Source organism: Nothoprocta perdicaria, unplaced genomic scaffold, assembly GCF_003342845.1.
Source record: "Nothoprocta perdicaria isolate Ctin4 unplaced genomic scaffold, notPer1 scaffold_14, whole genome shotgun sequence".
In the NCBI taxonomy this organism is placed as follows: Eukaryota; Metazoa; Chordata; class Aves; order Tinamiformes; family Tinamidae; genus Nothoprocta; species Nothoprocta perdicaria.
In genome coordinates, this window is record NW_020454538.1 from 3,507,263 (window position 1) to 3,520,761 (window position 13,499).

Consider the following 13,499-nt stretch of genomic DNA (forward strand, 5'->3'; position numbering starts at 1 on the left):
AATTTCACTTCCTTGCAAGGAAAGATTAACTATCACAATCTGGATCGCTTGAGTTCTGTATTCTTCAAACAACACAAAAAAACCCCAAACAAACAAAAACACTGAAATGCTTCAACTATCATCCGTTCCACGGTAACAGGATAAAACTGCAGTGTCGTCTTCTACTCGTCCTGTTAACATGGACAGGACAGCAGATTTGCTGCTGGTTGGATATTGAATATAAAAAAGCAAAAGAAAGTTGAGATAATCCCACATGAAGTCATTATTAGAGCTGGCTTTTCCCCCATTTTGAAGTACAGTAGTGACTTGTAAATATGACCTTTTCTAAAGATCATCATCTGAGATTTGATAATTTATCTGTCTGCTTTGCTCAAGCAACTGCTGAAAGAATTTGTACTACACCACCCGCCATACAGCGTTCAAAATGTCGGGGTTTTTTTCCTTAAAAAATACCACAAGAAAAAAGTAGTTCTAGTTTTTGTATCTTTGAATCACTAACCACATTGTAGATTCCATTTATTCTTCGATGGCTGAAAGTGTGCCTGCAAAAACCAAAGAACTGTCAACCTTCCTTACGCCATCACATGCCTCCAACAGTCTGAATCTAATACTTCTGGAATGGAATGATGTACTTTTATTTTTCCTCAATTTGCAGTATGGCTACATCAAGCTAGCTTTAAGTCACAACTGTACCTAGCCACAGTTCTCTGCAGCAAACCCATGATTTACAATATCGAATATTGTGGTTACAGTGCAGGGAACCGTGGGTAAGAAACCTCCATTTCAGAGTACTGTGGTTGGGGTTTCCCGGAAGAGTGGCAGTTGACACCTCTGGAATTTTCATAGATAAGTGCTTCAGTCAGATGGTCCTGAGTCGGAGCGGTAACTCAGGCACTATGAGAGCCTGGCATTCAGTCTGCGGGAATGTGTGTAGCCTCCGTCGCTCGAACCGCTTTGCAAACTGTAGTGGTCTTCGGCGTCGCTGGCGCTTCCAATACTGTCCATTTCCCCTGGGGTGAACTCCATTCCTTCAATGTCTACTTCTAAACAAAGCACAAGAAGGCAACTGTCAGGAACAACGCCGTTACAGTGGGCTGGATCAGAGGCCAGCACTGCCTGCGTAGGTCGAGGTTCAGGGGAAACCTGAATCATACATGTCTCCTTAAATAATAAAGCACGGAGGAGTAAGTGAGCAAACTAAGGCAAGTGTCCTTTTGGCCACTTGAGAATTAAAATCCCTTCTGTGCTCATGCCCATAAATACACAGCATGACAGCAACGCCAAATGCTGTCCCAGGACTGTTCCCACGTGTGCGCAGGCTCTGAATTCTAAAGAGGAAAAAAAAAAAAAAAAAGGCAAAACTGCAAAGGCTACAAATCCGTAGCCGGGCTCACGACAATCCAACATACACAGGTGCCAGGCGGTGACAACTGTGGTGCAGCCACCTGTCCCCGAGCCACCGCGCCGTGGCCGAACTCATCACCCACAGACCCTCAAAAAAAGCAGCGCGCGCGAGTTATCTGCTACAGAAAAAACGCAAAAAAGAATCTAAGAAATGGGGACTGGAAAAGCCCTGGGTTAAATGGGAACCAAAAGCAGAAAACTCTCCGTTTATTCAGAAAATATTTGGAAATTTCACAATAAATACTGTGGGATTAATTTATTCACACAAATTAAGACATCTTCTTTTCCCAAGACAAAAATATTATGCCAGTCTTACCATTACATTTGAAATTCTGTAAATGAAATGGTAATTGTTTAGAAAACTGGCAAACACACACAGTATAAATAGCTGTATAAAAGTCAAAACTGATTAGAAAAAAAGAATGTCTTTGCAAAGAAAATGAAGGAAGATGCAGCAAGTTTTCATGCTGCACGTTGCAAATTGGAACAATTTTGTCTGGGTTTTGCTGAAAGTGTCAGTTCTAAATAGTAATTTTGTATTTTCTTCCTTCCCTACTTCCCTTTTGCTTCCTGCTCTTGCACTTCCCTTTGGAAAGGCTTGTTCAGTTACCTTGTTCGGAATCAGTGGATATTGTTGATCCCATGCTGTCGGTGCGGATCCGCTCCATGCCCTGCACGGATAGCTGCTCCAGTCTGCGTTTGAGGTAGCGGTGCTCCCGCTGTAATTGTTCTTTAATATTTAGAGCTTTTCGGTCCTGTTCTTCCAATTTCTTAAAGAGAGAGAAAATTAATAGGCCAACAGTTTTTACTCATGTTCAAGCACAAGTAGTATAAGATTTTTTTCATACATACTACTTTTAAAGCAGGAATTGGTGATGGGGCAAAATCTCCACTGACAGAGCTCTATGGAATTCAGTAGAATTTAAGCTGGCTACATCAGAATTTAATTCATCTCGTAATAAAATACATAAATGCCAAAACCAGGAACCATTTGAGATTTTCCTGCCACTAGGACAGTTCCTTAGCTAAGACTGAATTACTCTGGCCTTGGTTATAGAGAACATTTCAAGCATTTCCCCAAGCAACAGTGGTTAACAGCCACAGTGGTAACAGCACTAACAGTGAAAACAGCTCCTGCTTCTGCGGAAATGTAAAGCTTCTTCAGGTGAAATAAGGGACATGCCCACAAAGAAACAACTAGGAGTCTACTGAATGCCCACTTTCATGCTATAGGCTAAGGTGGATATTTTTACCATTTATCATTAAAGCTTTATTAGCAGTATCACAGTATTACTTATGGAAGTAGAGAGTGTTTGCTGACAATTTGCTTTGTTCCTGTACTTTTCTCTCCTAAAATTTATCTGGAGCAAATATTATAATTCCATGGCAACCTCCTACAAAATCAGTGGTATTAGCTCAGGCTTTCTCAGTAAATACCCTGTGAAAAGATCCTTGCACTGTCTGCCTGCAATTTCCCCTGCAGCCCGAATTAAAGGGGATATTAATTTTGGAAAAAAATAAGACTACTCATTCCCTGTAAAATGTGCTGCACTGTTGATACAAAGGTAATAGAAACAACAACTTTTAAGATTTCAACTGAACCCTTTTCCAAATCACTGACAGCCATTTCCAGCAACATATCACAGGGGCAGAAAATATCATGTATAATATAACAGATTCACCAACAGGAAGTAAAAAGCAAAAATCACTGCAGTTAAAAGGACTTTTTTTTTTTTTTTTTTTTTTTTTTTTTGAGCAAATTACAGGTTCTGGCAGCAAAAGCAGTTGCAAGAAAGACCAAATTTCTCTGAACTGTGCTTACATGTCCACCGAATTCCAAGAGATTTACTGGCAGTGGACACAGTCGCCGTCAGCTCCTCCCTGCTGTCTGAATGAACCTGTGCTCCATTTTCTAGAGGAGCCACACGCCAAGCGACTGCACAGATTTTGCTTCCTGCCTGCAGGAATATTCGTCTTGTGAAATACTGGCTTTCCAGGCTGAGTGCAAACTAAGCTCGGTAGCCTCATTTTAAGCCCTCACCAAGGCAGTGCATCAGTCAGCTATGAACTGAACATGGATATACAGGGCTGTAATGAGAAAAGGGGTTGGCACATCCATACTCACCAACCAAATATACCTGACTGAACAGATTTCATCTTTTTTTTTTTTTTTTTCTCATTTTATTTTTGTCCTAGAGTACACGCAGGGCAGGTTCAGTTAAAACCTTAAAACCAAAACTAAACTTCTGCTTCATTTTCCAAAAACTAAATACTTGATACGGTGCACAATGGACTACCTTTTTTTCCCCTTTTTTTCTTCAATCAGGAGCTGAAATGGTAGCTACTCTGCTTATCTTTCACACTTTCTACTTGTAAAAACAGTATCTCGAATAGCCCACGAGAGTGGGGCAGCCCAAGACAAAAGCTACATGCAAGTGCCCCTCATGCATCCTAGCCTGAACTATAAACAAGAGGCCAAAATCTCAAATGGCAGAAACAGGGGTTGCCCAGCTGGAGTAAATGTCTTTACAAGAGCTGACGAGGTAGTTTACAATAAGTGTATCGACAAGAATGGTTTTGATTCAGTTCATCTCTAATGTTCCATACGAATTATACCATTCCTGCAATTGCAATGACAACTTCATGCTGCACAACAGCAGGCTGTTTTCAAAAATATTCCAAGATTACTGGCAGTGTTCAACCTCTCTTGACACTTCATTTTTCTTGATCTATTTTCCTAGAACATTGAAAAAAGGCCAGATGAATAATTACAGTCTGGACACTGCAGCAGAAACTTGTTGTTTTTTAACTTTTACATTTAAGTACTCACTTGTGCCCTTTCCATACCTAACCCCCTCCCCTGAAACTCCAGAACAGGAAATGGGAGCAAGGGTATCTCAGGGAGAGAGGAGGCCCCGGGGTGAATTCCCTCTGTTCCACCTGTGCAGCCCAAGCTGCTGCTCAGTCACAGGTCACTGTTTTTGGTGGCTGGGACGAGGGTGGATTGGTTGGTTGGTTCTTTTTTCAGCTTGGTGCTACACGAATGAAACATGCAAGGCAAAGTGGTAACTATCAGGATACTTCATTTTATTCCTGGTTTCTTTTAAATGACTGTCAAACACTCCAAGATCTAGTCATCAATATGTAAGGATGGGAAAAACTAACAGCTATTATCCCTTTGGCTCCATTAGCTACTTCAATCATGAATAGATCTGCCTTTTTACCTTGAAATCAATGCTGGACAGTGCTAGCTTGCTCAATCTTTAAAAAATAAATATATAAATATACAAATAAAATACATTATATGAGTATCAAGGTTGTTTTATAAAATATAATGTAAACTATTAATAACTAAGCAGAAATCACCAGCATTTTATATGTCTGAGATTGCAAGGTAAATTTCAAAACTCAAACTTGGTACCGTGGCTGAGATACATGCATTAAATAAGGCCAATATATCTAGAGGGTTGGACATATAGATAAGTACTTTGCATGAGAAGCAATTTCCTCTCAATGGATACACATTTTGGAAGATTCTGCCTTAAAAGAAACAAAAATACGGAGGAATGTATTTACCTTGATATGCATCTTAGCTCTTTTCAACAGACTTAGAGTGGTGTGTCTGGTGCTGTCTGGCCCGAGAGGCACAAGCTGTTTTAGCTGTTCCAAATATAGCCGGAGCTTAGCCCGCCTGAAATTATTAAAAATGAAGAGTGTTGTAGTAAAGTTACCCTCAAATAGCACATCCTAAATGCAAACACCATCTGTTTGCAGGATCTCGGTGCAGAACTTGATTCAACAGTGGCTTCCTTTCCCCTCCCTTTGGCAAAGTTTCAGACCAAAAGGTCACTTGAAATACAGTCATACTACTTGGCACCTTTATGCAATATTTTCATACCTATATTTTGATGCTGTTTGCTCAGTCTGGTTATCCCCATCCTATAGAAAAGGAGGAGTATGTTGAGAGAGGGAGAATAAACTGACCCAGGTTGGATAAGGTGGAAAAGGGGTATTGCTACAAAGCGATCCTTCCTTATCAGGTTTAAGGCATTTGATGCTTCTTTGGGAGAGAAGCTGGCAAGAGACAGAACAGTCTATGAAACAGTTAATATCACCTACCCAAAACTGTGACAAACAAAAGAAGATTCTGTGAATATAATTCTACAATTAAAATCAAAACAAAATCCCTCCTACTTTTATGCCTAATATTGAAGGGGAATCCACAGGAAATTACTTAATTTTTTTTTTTTTTACAATGGAATAGATACAAAAAACAAGAGCAAGATGTGTAATACTCTGTTCTTGCAAATATATTCTCTTCCTGCAAAATAGTCTAAATTTACACTAAATTCTAATATTCTAAAATAGTCTATTCCTGCAAACAGACTTTGCAGGAAATTACAGGCTTCTGGTCAAGAAGGAACTTTTTTTTTTCATTCTGAGCAGCCACTGCAGAACAACCAGTTCAATATCTGTCTTTGAAATGCAACTTAAGATAATCTAATACACACAGAATGGCAGATTACAGATATATAATTGGAATTATTAGTATAACGTGAAACCTAGGATTTAATGGGGGGGGAACAAAGCAAAATAAAATCTAATTAAAAGGCAGTGCAGTAAAGCTATGACTACACACTCGCAAGTTTGGCTGTGACTGCCTATAAATCAGCAATATATTAGGTATGAATTCAAAGAGAATTTCTGTAAATTTATTCTTAAACCACTTGGAAAAAAGAAGTTTGCCTCAAAATGTGAGTCTCAAGAGAAATTGCCAATATTCTTTGTTCAGGCCTAGGGTTTGCTTTTCAGTACAAAGCTCTCATCCTAATAATCTCTTTTTAAGTCATCACCAAAAAGGTCTGGGGTAAATTCAGATGAGCAGCCCCATCTAGCTGCAAAGGGGTGCTTGGCTGGCTGACTTAAACAGGGACATTGGTCTTTTAAGCAGATCCTAAAGGTGAAGCACCAGCATTAGGGACTACTGGAATACAGAAAACAGGTAAATCTCTGCATCTGTAGTTTCTAGTAGCTATCTGGCTGATTTTGTATTTAAATAATTTGGCTTCGAGGACTAAATTCAATTAATCTTTTTGTTTTTTTAAATGGCCTCTAAACATGCACGCAATCATCCACGTCACTCAGCACAACTTGGATGCGACTCTATTTAGACAGCTGACAGAAAGCGGAGACTGAGGGTAAAGCAGGATATGGCAAGGAAGAGGAGCAGAACAGTTTCTAAGCAGTAAAACAGAAAGCTAAATACATTAACATGCAATAATCAATATGCTTACAGTCATTAAAAGCATTATAAAGAATAAACAGAACTGATAATCTCTTAATCTGAGGTGTTTCTGATGTTAATCCTGAGAAACATTAATAAAACTAGACTACATATTCAATTTATGTGCCTTCTGTTAATGTTTGAAGAAAGTCTGCTTGCTGCAGGGAACCAAATACCGTTTTCCATACTTCATTACCATCAGCTGGAGAATTCACAGGAATATTACCAGGTTCCAGTGCACTGCAGCTGTGTTTTATTTTAAAGCATTAATATTTTCATGTTGTGTGCAAACCAAGCAGTACTTTACAGCACAGCCATGCAGAACACATGACTGAAGGGGATAAGACTATTTTAATTCATCAATATTTAAAAATTTTCAATTTTTAGTTTTTAAAAGCTAAATGATAAGAATTTGCTTTCAATTCTTCTCAGCACTAATAATTAACAGCACTAAATGTAATAAACACACTAGGTGAAAGGCCTGTTCTACCCTTATCCTTTTTACATTGGGACTTTGCCATTCCTTTACTCAGCACCCATGAAACTATGGCGAGAGGATTCAAAGCAGTGGTTCGCACATCTCTACATCCACACGGGTCCATTTACGTGGCTAATTCACATCACACAACACAGATTGCAAACATGAAAAAAGACAAGTCATCGTAATTGTTATGATTATAGAAAAAAACCTGAAACGCGGTTTTCAATTCACGAGCCCTAAGAAAAAGGATGTAGGCACATGAGAGAACTTTTCAGGCGAGTTAGTTTAACATCTCGGAGCAGCAGAACACGGACTGGAGCTTCTCCCGGGACAGGCTGCCACGTTTTACCACAGGGAAGCGACAAGCCGCCCCCGTGGGCCTCGGCGCGGAGCGGCGCCCCCCACAAACGCCGCCCGGAGAGCGGGCGAGCCGGGCGCCGCTCTGAGGGGCCGGCAGGGCCCGCGCAGGCCGCGTGTGCGCCGCGCTCCCCAGAAACTCCCCTCGCTGCTGCGACCGGCTGATCTGATCAGGGATGGATGCAAAGCAGCGCTCAATCCCGCGCCCCGGTCCCGCAGGGCAGCGAGGCCGCTCTCGCCCGCTCCCCGGGCCCGAGGCGGGATGCGCGACCTGGCTCCCACCCGCCGGCCGCGCTTCCTTCCCCGCTGGCAGATAAAGCCATCTCAGATGTTCCACACACTGGGCTTTCACATACAGGAGCTCACAATATCGCCCTATAAATCTGTGTTACAGCCACTCTGATGTTTAATAAAAACGAGTTATTAACACCAAAAATTTGATAAATATCCCCTGTATGTGGCTATGTTTGGAAGCATTGGGTGGTTCATCCTTTCCACATAAAGGAGGAAGGGACTTGCTGACAACCAGTGTAACGGCGACCAGCTGCAAGGCCCTGAAGCTGGTTTTGCACCCACGAAAGGGGCAGTGGGCAATGCCTGTCACGCATTTCAAAAGTGACAGCAAAGTGGATCCTGAACCACAGGTTCTGAGGGAGCAGCAGGCTCTGCTGGGAAGTCCAAACCTGCCTCAAGCGCCTTCTGCCTCCTGGTACAGGGTACAGAACCAAGCTGCTGCAGCCCGGTGAGGAAACTCCTCTCCAGTACAAGGACATCCAAAAACAAGCTCGCCTGAAGACCACTGCAGGACTATAAAAATGCAGGAGGTAATGCTGGCCAAAGGAGCTACAGTTCACCACTTCTCCAGAAAGACCCTTATGCAAAAATAAACCCAAGTCTTTGACTCTTAAACAATTTCAAAATTGTTTTAAATGAATCTGTTAAATAGAGACCAACAGGTATGAAATCATAGATGCAAGGATCCATTTTTACTACATGAAGAAATGGAACCTTAAGATTCAGAGGAAAAAATAAAGCTCACTCTTCACACTGGACAATATTCACTCTAAGGAAACTACATTAACTCCAATGAATTAATTAACAGTTGCAACAGGTGCAAAATAGTTCTCAGAAGGGCCTGAAAACATAATGTGAGGCAGTGGCCTTGAATAAGGAAGTTCAGATTGGACACAAGGAAATATGTTTTTATTGGGGGAGGCAACGCAGCACTGGAACAAGTTACCCACAAAAAAATCATAGAATCCTTAAGGTTGGTAGGGACCTTTAGAGGTGATCTAGTTCAACCTCCCTGCACACACAGGGTCATCTAGAGCACGTGGCACAAAGCTGCGTCCAAGCGGGTTTGGAAGATCTCCAGAGAAGGAGACTCCACAAGCTCCCTGGGCAGTCTGTTCCAGGGCTGTGTCACCCTAAGCACAGCATGCCCCAACCAGACGCACATGAAATTAAATGGCTGCTGATGTTCAGGACAGCAAGTGGGGATTCGGAGAAGAATCCCACCCTGTTCACGTGAAGCCCTGGCATCCACACCGGGAATGCCCGTCAGTCACAAGCCGCCCACCTGCTGTTGGGAGCTTTCCACATGCTCCCTGCATGGGAGCGCAGGATAAGCGTTTCCTCCAGGCTGCTCTCAAGGCCATAAGCAGCCCCAGTTGATAACCACAACCATAACCAGTTGCTGCTCTGCTGCTGGCTGCCAGGCATGACTGTCACAAAGGGTCTTCAGCACCAGAATGGCAATGCCCATCTCCTTCTCTTACCATGACGGGCAAGACTTAAGACCCATGAGATATAAAGTGAATTCATGACTGTACTTATCTTGCATATCCTACACGCTCAGGCCACAGCCTTCCCAAGTTAGAAGAACAACTTGTACACTTGCAGCCACTTGTCTACTCCGCATCACTTCACCACCCATGTTCCAACGTGCCCGTCTCCTCACCATACGTGTGACATGGGTACTGGCACGAAACACCTGTCTCAACAGAAGGCCTAAACTGGTCTTTCCGCAGATGCTTTCAATGCTAAAAATGCTTTCATAGTTGAGCATCTATCCATATTTCAAATGTTCCAAATGAGTCTACTAAAACTGGGTGAACAGGAGGTTAAAATATTCTTAAATCAATTGCCTGATCTACTAATTCTTCATGATGTTCTGGAAAGGGTATCTGTAGGTCAAATACACTGAAAACATAATTAGGTGCTGCACTGTGAAAAGATATATTTGAACAACGGATATATTTGAAACAAGTACCAAAATTACAAAATCGTCTTTATGTTTTAATGATTTCAATGAAAAAATTAAACTCTATTGTAAGACCCAGCTCTGTCCTTCTTCACATGGAAAGCACAATGAATTTTTAATACAAATAAACCTTCTGCTTCACAGAGTTAAAAACTATTACAGGTAAGACGAACAAAAGTATTGGAAACGAAACTTAAAGAGGCAATACTGCTACAACTGGGACAAGGTTGCCAGTCATGTGAATTCCTTCTCCTCCGTTTTACTTTTCCCTCGCATTTAATGTCTCCCAGCTCAGGTGCTGTGCAATGAACGAAGCCAATGCACTAAGGTTCAAGTGCAGAGCCACTGCTGCTGGCTCGTTGCTGCTAAGTGACGATGCCATCTGGGCCACCAATGTGGCAGAAGAGCCTCTAGCCAAAAATTCCCTTCTGGAACCAAGTGTTCTCGAAGCACATTCTGAACCAGAGTTCTGGGCTGAGCCCATAACTCTAGGTCATAGACCCCTGAAATAAGTTGTGTTTGTTTTTTCCTCTCTAAAAAAAGCAGATGTTGCCTCCCCACTGGTTCTGAAATTCAGCACAGAATGCCCACGTTCACTGCAGTCAGTGCCTGCCCTTGCTGCCACTTGCAGACTGTTCACAGTTGTATTTACAAAATGCAGCTCCCTGCGTACAGGGAGCACTACAAACAGAGCAGCTCCACATCCTGCATGACACACAGGGGCCATAATGAATGCAGACAGCTTATTTACATTCTTATCATTATTCTTAGGTTTTTAAAAAATGCAGACCAGCAGCACAAACTTCCCCACGGGGACTTGCAGATTCACCTGTCACTAAGGTTAAAATCCCAGGCAGGAGCTGCCTGCCCGGCAGCTGCCTCTTACCTGGTTCCCCACGTCGGGAGCCTCTCCGTGGCTGCAGCTTCGTGTTTCATGCTTAGTCACACACTGAGCGGTGACAGTTCTGATGGAAAATGGTACTGAACAGAGGCACTGAATATGAAAGCTTTCATATTATTTTATATATACTGCATACTCTTGAATAGCATGTTCGTATCTACAATGCAGGTATGCGTGCAACTATCAGTCTGCCTAAAAAAAGTGCCTCACTCTTCATCAAGCTAACACTGTTCCCTAAAAGAAGTATCAAAAATGCTCTATTTATAGCTCTACAGGGCTTTCTGTAAGCCATCAAAGATTTGGTACCGGAATATATTTGCTTACAAAGGCATTCAAAGAGATTATATATTAGATGTCAATCCTCTAAAATCAAACAAATTCAATCATATCAAAAATGGTTTCAAACAAAGCAATTAATTAATGGTCCAGACAGAATTTTGCGATCTTAGGAAACTGATTAAATACAACGAATAACCTTCATTAAAGTTTTAAATCCCATCTTTCCCATACTTATCTCAGTCTCAATACCTTTATTCTCCAAGAGTATAATATATAGCATAATAAAAATTACATAATAAATAATACCTTCTCAAAGGAGGCTCTAACTCATACTCAAGCTGCACCATCTATTTCAGCTACACAACAAACTGACTGCAGTGGAGAGGGAAGAAAACCCCTCAGTTCTGAAGCACTGTTCCGTGGCAGGGCATCCAGCACTCGAGCACTGCGATTGCCACGAGGTGTGTGGAATATCTGCTCACAGCCCAGTGCCCCAGGGCCAAAAGCAGAAAATCCAAGGCTGCCTTTACAGGAGACCTCTTGGCTTTTTTTTTTTTTTTTTTTTTTTATTATACAAGGAGAAAACAAATCGAGCAGCAGGGCTCTATGTCAGATGCACCTTTTGTGTTTACTAAGAACAAACATGTTCCCGAAGTATGAGGTGTGGGCGAAGATGCATGGGAGGCTTGTTCCCAAATCGCATTTTTAAACCTGTGCCCAATATCTCATGCAGGCCTCTCAAACGAACCTCACAGCACAGCCAGGGAGGTAACTAGCTGGAAAGATCGGATCTCCCCCTTCCCTGCAGCCAGGCTCGGCCCAGCTGCTTTCCCCAGCTTCAGCCCTCCTCTTGCCTTAATTTGCTCTTATTTCAACAGCAGCCGTGAAGGGACCACGAAGGTGTCGAAACTGGGTCTAGGAGACAGATGACAGAAAGATGCAAAATTTTATATATGCTTCTTGTAAATTTGCAGTCAGAATTTAGTCCTAAAAGCATCACTAGGAAATGCAATGGGGACTTGGCACTATTCCTCTTTGCTGGATGGCGACCATCTCTGATTTATGGACAGGCTGCCCCTCCTTTGACCAGAGCCCAGTAAATTTGCCCTGGCAAGAATCTGAGACACTAGAAATCAAACACTGTTGAAACACCTGGAATTCCCCACAGTAAATATTCACCCTTGCATGGATTTTTTTCCTCTTCGAAGAAAAAAAATGGAGATTCCAAACTAGATCTCAGTATTGCAGCCCTCAGGTTATACTTATATAGAGAGAGCAGAATTTTCTGTGTTTTAAATGTTAAAGTCAATGTCAAACAAATGTGAGCAATTCTAACAGCTACAAAAAAAGGAATTTCTGCTGCAAATGTTAACTATTTTTAGCCCCGTTACCTACTGATTATCTTTTCACATTTACCTCATAAGTGCTTCTGAGCAGCAGCAAGAGAGGCATCACAGAGCACAACAAGCTCTGCACCATTTAGTACCTACCTAATAAAAGGGCACGAACAACAGTGCCGTGTGGGAGCACACACAACCCATGGAAAACGTTATGTGCACACTTGGAAAAAGTGTTTAGAAAATATGTGCCATTTTAATAAAGGCATTAAATATTTGATGCATTCAGCTTCATTTTTTTTTCTGTGCATTAAAATGCAAACAGTGCAGTTTATTAATCCCCCTAAATCAGATTCTTCACATTTCTCTTTTACTGGCTCTCAGTAAAAAGTTAGATTAGATTTTGTTTGTTACCTCAGAATAACAAGAGCCCAAATGAGGTAGGAAAGCTCCACTGCAGAATCAGACTATTCAGGTATCAATAAGTTAATTCTCAGGTATCAATAAGTGACTTCTCACTTGAAGTTACCCTTAGGTACACACATATTTAGTTATATATATTGCACAACTACAAACCTATTTGTCTTATCCACTGTCTGTCACAGTATTTGGAGTAATTTGTTGAGCACAGGCTGAAGAGAACTGCTTTTGCACGATGACAACGTGTTTGTACCAGGTTCAGAGGGGAACAGGGTGATAAAAGTAAGTTTCCCCAAATGAACAAGTCACCAGGAGGGGGTTTGAAGGGGTGCATTGAGCCTGGCAGCAAGCGGACCCGGGGACACCCATGGGGGCACGAGGCAGCGCGCGGCTCCAGTTATCAACAGGCAACACACCCCAGAGCAAGTTACTGCTTACGAATCAGCTCATGGCTTGAAACCGGCTTTAATTATCAGCCTGCTTCCCCACATCAAAATGCTAAGCGAGAACATCGTGTCTCAGGACAGCTGCCAACAGGAAGGATCTTTAAAAAAAGGGGGGGAGTGACTCGAGTGCTCAGAGAAGCCTGGAGGAGCCGAGAGCAGCCCGGGCCAGGCGAGCGCAGCGCCCTCACAGGCCCGTCCTGCCTATTTTAAGCCTCCTTTACATTGACTTATTTGATGCATACGTCGTATCAGGGGAGAAATGCATCCAAGGTATTTTTTAAACAAACATGTGATACCATATTAATGACAAGGCAAGTCAAGCTGAAT

At 42.1% G+C, this 13,499-nt stretch overlaps 1 protein-coding gene across 1 annotated transcript in view; it reads right to left on the reverse strand.

Annotated features, from left to right (window-relative positions):
* Positions 1–102: 102 nt before the first annotated feature.
* The window catches only part of MXD4 (MAX dimerization protein 4), a 30,785-nt gene continuing 17,388 nt past the window's right edge, over positions 103–13,499 (reverse strand). The window contains exons 4-6 of the mRNA XM_026034180.1: positions 4,981–5,095; positions 2,015–2,174; positions 103–1,043 (exon numbers count right to left, since the gene is read on the reverse strand). Coding sequence (XP_025889965.1) covers positions 895–1,043; positions 2,015–2,174; positions 4,981–5,095 — 424 coding nt within the window. The 3' untranslated portion in view covers positions 103–894. The remainder of the gene's footprint in view (positions 1,044–2,014; positions 2,175–4,980; positions 5,096–13,499) is intronic.